Source organism: Sesamum indicum, linkage group LG5 (genome assembly GCF_026168435.1).
Source record: "Sesamum indicum cultivar Baizhima isolate 11 linkage group LG5, ASM2616843v1, whole genome shotgun sequence".
NCBI lineage: Eukaryota > Viridiplantae > Streptophyta > Magnoliopsida > Lamiales > Pedaliaceae > Sesamum > Sesamum indicum.
In genome coordinates, this window is record NC_142661.1 from 18891517 (window position 1) to 18899748 (window position 8232).

General features: G+C 34.8%; 2 protein-coding genes across 2 annotated transcripts; both read left to right on the plus strand.

Annotated features, from left to right (window-relative positions):
* Positions 1–736: 736 nt before the first annotated feature.
* Positions 737–4149, plus strand: LOC105161767 (purple acid phosphatase 22). Its single transcript, XM_011079576.3, has 5 exons — positions 737–908; positions 1617–1908; positions 2163–2731; positions 2939–3027; positions 3788–4149. The coding sequence occupies exons 1-5, from the start codon at positions 777–779 to the stop codon at positions 4005–4007; spliced, it is 1302 nt and encodes a 433-aa protein (XP_011077878.1). The 5' UTR covers positions 737–776; the 3' UTR covers positions 4008–4149.
* An 813-nt stretch (positions 4150–4962) lies between these two features.
* LOC105161768 (uridine nucleosidase 1) lies at positions 4963–7874 on the plus strand. Its single transcript, XM_011079577.3, has 9 exons — positions 4963–5228; positions 5781–5896; positions 6009–6068; positions 6206–6388; positions 6478–6582; positions 6832–6928; positions 7094–7201; positions 7286–7421; positions 7500–7874. The coding sequence occupies exons 1-9, from the start codon at positions 5159–5161 to the stop codon at positions 7606–7608; spliced, it is 984 nt and encodes a 327-aa protein (XP_011077879.1). The 5' UTR covers positions 4963–5158; the 3' UTR covers positions 7609–7874.
* The last annotated feature ends 358 nt before the right edge of the window (positions 7875–8232 follow it).

The window sequence follows — 8232 nt, forward strand, 5'->3', positions numbered from 1 at the left end:
ACCATTAGTCTCCCATTTCAATTTTTTATTTTTAGAATTATTTATAATTACATGATAAATTTTTTAATTATTAACCATCAATATATACTATTATCAATATCAAATGTACATAATTTGGAAAGAGAGTGGCATGTACTCATCAGTTTTCTGGCACCCCCCTCCCGTCATGAAATTTCCAGGTAACAGAAAATCGTACCATATTAAATACCTATACAAATAGAATTGGCCTAGACGTCGACGCCTCTTATTTTTAAATTTTAATTGAAGATTTATTCGGATACTCCAAAATAAATAACCTACTTAATTATCTCTAGCTGCTCTATTATATTGTACACCTGGTTTAGCCGAAACAGTACACCAATCACATGACAAGTATATTGCACTTATCATATAATTGATTCATATTTGATCGAATCGGGTCAGAACAAAAATCTTGATCCAAAAACAATACCTCGGCCTAACAATTTACAAACAAACATTATTTTTTTATGGTACGTTGTATCCAATCTCAGAAAAGTGAGAAGCTGTTGCATGAAGACAGTAATGCTGCACGTAAGTAACACTGCATGATCTATATCTGGTCATCACCGCATGTTGTAGTAATTAAGCATATCCAGAAATTGTCCCAACTTAGTTTCTTCACGCCATTGCAATCCTGCTAATATTTTTCACGTTTCCTTTCCAATCTGTATAAATAGAACAGTAGCTAGCTAGCCTGTACGTAGCCTCTCATAACCCTTATAATCATAAACAGTTCTAATTAATATCTATTGAATATGAAAATGTTTTTGCAAAATCTTCTCTTCTTCCTCTTCATCATTACAAAGGGTTCAACGGAATATACGCGTCCGGGTCTGCGGCCGTCCGTCTCGTGGCAGCATCACCGATCGGATTCTGATCCTCAACAGGTGCCGGCGTTTTACATATGTACTTTAATCTCTAGTAGTTCAATCGGATCCTATGTTCGAAATTAATGTACTTGATTTGGATTCGAGTTCAGAACACGCATACAAACAAGGAAAAAATAAATTTTAGTTTGCACGTACTTATTAAGAGCAGTATTTTTGGTCTTGCACGAATTATTTTTTTAATTTAGTCTTCTAACTTTAAAATTTTGGCAATTTTAGTCCTTTTTGGCTAAAAATTTACATGTGACTTGCACACCCCAGCTATTCACAATTTTAGTCTATAAATTAATTCATATAGGACCAAAATGTCACTCCTTAAATTACATGAGGATTAAAAATTATAATTTTTTGGGTCATATGCAAGTCACGTGTAACTTTCTAGCAAAAAAGACTAAAATTTTCAAAATTTTAAAATTATAAGATTAAATTATGGAAATCAATTCATGCCGTATAAAAAATATCACTCCCCTAAATTACAGAAGTGAAATGATGTTTTTTCCCTACAAACAATGGTCATATCATTTGAATGTTGAAACTATTAAAAAGGGACAATATTAATTTAAAATTGCTTTCCTCTTTATTTATATAAGTCATGCATGACCTGTTGTCTAGAAACTTTATCTATTGAATAGGATAATCATAATATTTAATGTATTTAGTTAACAATATGAAACTTATTTTGGCAATTTATTTTTTTGGAATTGGTAGGTGCACATTTCATTGGCAGGAGAAGAACATATGAGGATTTCATGGATTACCAAGGACAGAAAAGTTGAGTCGGTAGTCGATTATGGGAAGACGGCCGGAGCATACAATGAATCGGCTGTTGGGGGAAGCACTTCCTACCGTTACTTCCTCTATACATCAGGAGAAATTCACCATGTCAAAATTGGACCATTGGAGCCTAGCACGATATATTACTACAGATGTGGTGGCTACGGTCCGGAGTTCAGCTTCCGGACGCCGCCATCGGCTTTTCCCCTTGAATTTGCTGTTGCTGGTAAGTATTGAATCATCATCTCATATAAAAGTCTAAACTATTAAAAAAAGAATTATATTTATATCTAATGCGCCTTCACAGTCAAGTAGTACTTTTTTTGTGAAGCCCAACAAGCAAAACTTTTTTTTTTTTTTTTTTTTTATAAATGCGCGACAGTGAAATTTAAATTGAATACCTCTTATTTAATTTGACTCTAACACATGTCAAATCATCGTCTTTGGATCCTATTGTCTAAAAGTTCTATATAAATGCAGGAGACCTAGGGCAAACAGAATGGACAGAATCAACCTTAGCACACATTGGTGCTAGGGACTATGATGTTTTTCTACTACCAGGTGATTTGTCCTATGCTGATTTTCTACAGCCACTGTGGGACTCCTTCGGCCGCTTGGTTGAGCCCTACGCTAGCACCCGGCCATGGATGGTCACCCAAGGGAACCACGATAAAGAAGCTTTCCCTATAATTTATCCTCAGGGTTTCAGGGCCTACAATGCCAGATGGCGAATGCCGTACCAAGAAAGTGGGTCCACAACAAATCTATACTATTCGTTTGACGTGGTTGGGACCCACATAATCATGCTTGGATCTTACACTGACTATGATGTCGACTCAGATCAGTACAAGTGGCTCCAATCTGATTTGATTAAGGTTGATAGGGTCAAGACACCTTGGATATTTGCATTGGTCCATACACCTTGGTACAATTCTAATCGTGCTCATAGAGGTGAAGGTGAAAAAATGAGGAAGTCCATGGAACGGATGTTGTATGATGCTCGTGTCGATGTGGTCTTTGCAGGGCATGTTCATGCATACGAACGATTTGTGAGCAAAATTCATATTTAATTTAATTATAATATCTCCAAGGCATATTCTTATAACCCCAGCTAGCTACTGTTGTGTATGTCGATTTTCATATATTGCTAATTAAGTTTAACAATTTTTTTAAAAATTCAATCGTTATTTAAATTTTCGATAATCTCATTGCATTTTCAAGGAAATGTAATTAATGAATATTGTGCATAATTGCAGACTAGGATTTATGATGGGAAGGCAGATGAGTGTGGTCCTATTCATGTCACCATTGGCGATGGAGGGAATAGAGAAGGGCTGGCTACCAGGTAAGTAATGTATTTGTACGTCTAACTTATGAGTTTATTTATGTATATTTGTGATATTCAGATAGATCAAACTGGTAAAGATAGGTTAAGATGTATTTTTGATTCCGTAATTTAAGTCATTTGATGTTTTTGTCCTTTAACTTTTCAGATAGTATTTTGGTCTTGTATTTTTAAACCCTAAAGAAAAACCATCGTATTTATTTATTAATTTTCATAATTTTAGTCATTTTTTTTCGAGTTCATCATTCTCACTGGAAAAAAAGCATATGTTTCTCACGTGAAATTTTAAAATTAGGATTTTTGTTACTATACATTGATCTATTTCTGCCAATAATTTTTTTCTTTTTAACTTTTTAGGCTAATATTTTGATCTTGTGTCTTTCATTTTCAGCAATTTCAATTATTTTTACACTGGAATTCACCCTTCTATCCTGTGGAGGTGAATTCCGACAAACAAAATAATTGAATGCGAAAATTAAAAAGATGAATGATTAAAATTCTACCCTAAAAAATTAAACGACGAAAATGCCAAATAACTTAAGTTATGAAACAAAGAATATGTTTAATCCAATTATAAAGAAATATGGCGAGATGTATTAGTCATCTAAGCGTACGTAAACGCAATTGATGAACAAAATTACTAATGTTACATAATTTTGTCAACAGTACGTACGTAGAAAAGTAGTACAAGTTGTTGTGTGCATGTATGTAGATGGGAGTATAACTTACTAATCATGATTCATTGATGTTAATGATTAAGCTTCAAGAAACCTAGTCCTTCAATCTCACTCTATCAAGAACCAAGCTTCGGACATGCACGTCTCAGGGTTGTGAACAGCAGCCACGCGTATTGGTCATGGCACCGGAACAACGAGACGGACTCACCAGTGGCTGACGGCACGTGGTTGCGAAGCTTGAGCTCCTCCGCCGCCTGCAACCAAACTCTTTCGCAATCAAAATTTCCCAAGGACGAGCTGTAGTATAGTAAATGTACTTATAATTATATATATATGTTTTAGAATAAACATATGATCATATATATATAGATATACATAAAAAAGATAAACAAAAGTTGCTGCTTTGCATGTGAGATTGTGGAATAAAATGGAGGTTGTTTTAATACATTTTTCACACCTTTTTTTTTTTAATTTTTGGCGAAAAATATTATTACTGGTATTGTAAGTTTGCGTGCGGTTAAATAGTTCAAAGAATTTATCTGCCACGCCATTACTAATCATTAAATTATAAAAAGTTTTATTATCATCATTTTCGCAGTTAAGTATTCAATCATGTTAATTAATTGGGTTAAATACATTTTACCCCCTTGTAAAATTTTAAAAGTTATCTCAATTTTATAGGGGAGAAATTACATTATCGAAAATTATAGCTTAGATCCAGTTTGATCAAAGCCCGAACCAATCATATGTAAGTACAATACACTTATCGTGTGATTGCTGTATAATTCAAAAAAAGTTATCAATTATATAGCAAGTTTAATACACTTGCTTTGTGATTGGTTTGGTTTGACTAAATTTGCTCTAGGCAAGAATTTTTCATTACATTAAATCCTAATTAATTAGAAATTTTTTTAATTTAAATTGAATTTGGGCGGACACGAATCAATTATATGATAAGTATAATACATTCTCAATGCAATTAATGCATAATTAGAAAAAATGATCAATCACAAATATTCATATTTGCTCTATAATTAATTTAATTTGACCAGATATGATTTAACTAAGAATTTTTAGTTAACTAGATAAAAAAAAAAAGATGAGTATATATCACCTAATCCATTAAATTTTTTGAGATGAATATGATTGGTGTTGCTTGGGAGTAGGAAGGTTTTGGGGCGTCAGGAGCGGCGACTTTATTGCAACATACATATCTTTTACATCCTATATTTTAGGTTATTATCAAAGTAAAGAGGATGTCATCATCATCATCATAAGACTCAGAGTTTGACAATACAACTGCCACCTTTTTGTTTCACTGACAAAAAAGTACACACCTTTTTCCTCCGCCTCCGTGTGTGTTGTGTGTGTTTAAATACATACACAGCCACACGATCATTCCCTATTTGGGACCCTTTAACGTGTCTGTTCTTCTTCTGTAATATCAAGAAGAAATGGAGGTTCCCGACAACTCTTTTGCCAAGAAACCTGAAAAAATCATCATTGATACCGATCCCGGCATTGGTGAGAACATATACCCTCATGCCTGTGCCGTTTTTTCGCTTTGTGATTGTGGTTTGTTTTAGTTGACGTTGTCCTGTTTGGTTGATAACTTCTCAATTGATCTGTGTTTATTTGAAATGAATTACAAATTTCACCTGAAAACACTAGAAATTGTCTGTATTTGAGATTGTTGAGTAAATGTGTCTTCTTTTTCAAGTTTTGGCTTTTCTTGGATTCTGTTTTTATTGGGTATTAGACCAAAACATGGTAGAAGGAACTGCTAGAATATTACATTCTGATAACATTGATGATATTTGACTATTTTCCTTTTCGTTCATGGGATCTATTGACCCTTTTCTTCCTTTGTCCTGAGTTGATAAGTGAGAAATTCAGATGAATGAAGGAATTATATGGAAAAGAAACTTAAGAACTTGGAAAGATTCAGGACTAGAATGCAACTGGAATTGAGACTTGCATAATTTCTTACCAGTTGTTGGATATGACCACGCCAGCTCCACAGCTTGCCATTTTCAATGTTTCTGAAATATACGACGGTCTGTTTGAAATATGCAGATGATAGCATGGCAATACTAATGGCGTTCCGGTCACCGGACGTAGAGATATTAGGATTGACAACAATTTTTGGTAACGTTATCACAGAGGACGCGACACGCAATGCATTGTTTCTGGTGTGCATTTTCCTCAAATTAATCCCATTGTGTTATGAGAGTGTGTGTGTTTTTCAGGTTCTTGTTTTTAGACATATGCATGATCGATTTCATTTTTAATGAAAAAGGATAGTGCGAGATTGCTGGACGTCCGGATGTTCCTGTGGCCGAGGGCAGTTCTGAACCACTAAAGGTAACAAGAGTGTTAATTTCCATGCTGGAACAGAGTGGATGATTAGTATAGGAGAATGGCTAACCAGCCTTTATATCTGAGTTTAGCTAGCTTCTGCTCCCTGTTACCTGATGAGCATACTTTAAACTTCGATACAGGGAGGAAAACCACGTGTTTGCGACTTTGTTCATGGTTCCGATGGACTGGGGAACATCTTTGTCCCCCCTCCCAAATCCAAGAAATCCAATAAATCTGCTTCTGAATTTTTGGTTGATGAGGTTTCTGAGTATCCTGGTGAAGTTTCTATTCTTGCATTGGGTCCGCTAACAAATCTGGCTCTAGTAAGTCATGTCTCTATTTCTTACATTGCAGCTTTTGAATTTTAGTCGTCTAGGTTGTAATTGTTCGAGATCTTCGTTTCTTGATTTAGGCTGTAAAGAGAGACTCATCCTTTGCGAGCAAGGTGAAGAGAGTGGTGATACTAGGTGGAGCTTTTTTTGCACTAGGAAACGTTACTCCGGCAGCTGAAGCAAATGTTGGTAGCATTGTCTGAACATTGCTCATTAAATTTCACTGCAAAAGTCACATATAGAGCCAACTCTTGTTTGACACAATGTTGCGATTGATCTCCACTGTTCACTTTATTCATACATGTGGTTATTTTCATTCTCTCTGTGTTCTTGCCAATAGAGCTCAATTCAGAACTCTACCTTAATTAAGACGATTTCCTAGTTCAGAATTTCTTTAGACAATGTTGTTTACTTCAAATTCATGTGACTGGCAGATATACGGTGACCCAGAAGCTGCAGACATCGTATTCACTTCTGGGGCAAACATTGATGTTGTCGGCATAAATATCACAACGCAAGTACAACTGACAGGTTAGTCACTTCCAAATTTCATAATGTTCTGTCAGGAACTGCAAAAATTGTTATTTAGATTAGATCTAGCTGGATCGAACCAATCACATAATGCATCTTGGACAAAAATTTTCATTAGCACTGTCACATGTCGAAACAGTATTTATTTAAATATCTTGTTTTCAGACACACACCTAGACGAGCTAAGGAGGTCAGAAGGAAAGCACGCACAACTTATATGTGAAATGTGCAAATTTTACCGCGACTGGCATGTCAAATCTGATGGCGTCTACGGTAATCTTCATAGTTAGTTAAACAAAATTACCAAATTTTGCTTCATGGTCATCGTAGTTTATTCTCCATTGCTACATAATTCAGGAATCTTCCTTCACGACCCTGTGAGTTTTGCGTTGTTAGTTAGGCCGGACCTCTTTACGTTCAAGAAGGGAGTCGTGAGGGTGGAGACGCAGGGCATTTGTGTAGGGCATACGCTAATGGACCAAGGATTGAAGACGTACGTCATTAATATTCTCAATTCTTGAATGTTTCTATGACAACAGTGATCTAACTGTGATGTAACGAATGGATGCAGATGGAACTCAAGCAACCCATGGTCAGACCATTCTCCTGTCTCAGTCGCATGGACTGTTAACGTGGAACAAGTCCTTTGTTTTGTTAAGGAAAATTTAATGAAGCCCTGATTGTTTCGATGTTCATAGGTGAAATGAAATGCTTTGATGCCTTGGTATCAGCCATTTAAGTCTTCCTCGTACTGCTAACATTGTTGCGGATTAAGTTTCAGTTAATGTTTTTGCCTATAGAACAGCAATATTGTTCTCTTCACATACGCAGTTTCTCTTGAAACAACTATTAGTGTCCAGGACGTATTTGCACGAACTTCTTGTCTCGTGGCAAAAAATTATTGAGAAAATTGTAGTTCTTGCAGTAAAAGTTGAGCGTTTGAAGTAAAAAAAAGTTGAAATTTTTAATATTTATAATATTTATAGTAATGGCAGCGTGTCGGGTTTGCAGTGAATTTGTCAAAATTCAAAACCCGACTTTGTAGTGGATTTGTCAAAATTCAAAACCCGACCTGTCAACAAATTTTTCGGGACCCGACGCATTTGGTAGACATAATTTAATATTAAAGTATTAAAATAATACTCTCTTAATTTTATAAATATGAGATAATAATATTATGGAAATGTTAATCTTTTTTATAAATATATATGGGCCTGTTTTAGAATCTAAAAAAAATAAAAAATTGTTACTTATATATACTTTAAAATACTTATAAAGTATTCATGTAAGTATTTAAAAAATTA

Excerpts from the sequence above, each read along its gene's own strand:
- LOC105161768 (XM_011079577.3), top strand. The coding sequence starts at position 5,159 with ATGGAGGTTCCCGACAACTCTTTTGCCAAGAAACCTGAAAAAATCATC. Across the intron at positions 5,229-5,780 it reads TGATACCGATCCCGGCATTG|ATGATAGCATGGCAATACTA; the intron begins GTGAGAACATAT and ends TGAAATATGCAG. Across the intron at positions 6,389-6,477 it reads CGCTAACAAATCTGGCTCTA|GCTGTAAAGAGAGACTCATC; the intron begins GTAAGTCATGTC and ends TTCTTGATTTAG.
- LOC105161767 (XM_011079576.3), top strand. The coding sequence starts at position 777 with ATGAAAATGTTTTTGCAAAATCTTCTCTTCTTCCTCTTCATCATTACA. Across the intron at positions 909-1,616 it reads CGGATTCTGATCCTCAACAG|GTGCACATTTCATTGGCAGG; the intron begins GTGCCGGCGTTT and ends TGGAATTGGTAG. Across the intron at positions 1,909-2,162 it reads CCTTGAATTTGCTGTTGCTG|GAGACCTAGGGCAAACAGAA; the intron begins GTAAGTATTGAA and ends ATATAAATGCAG.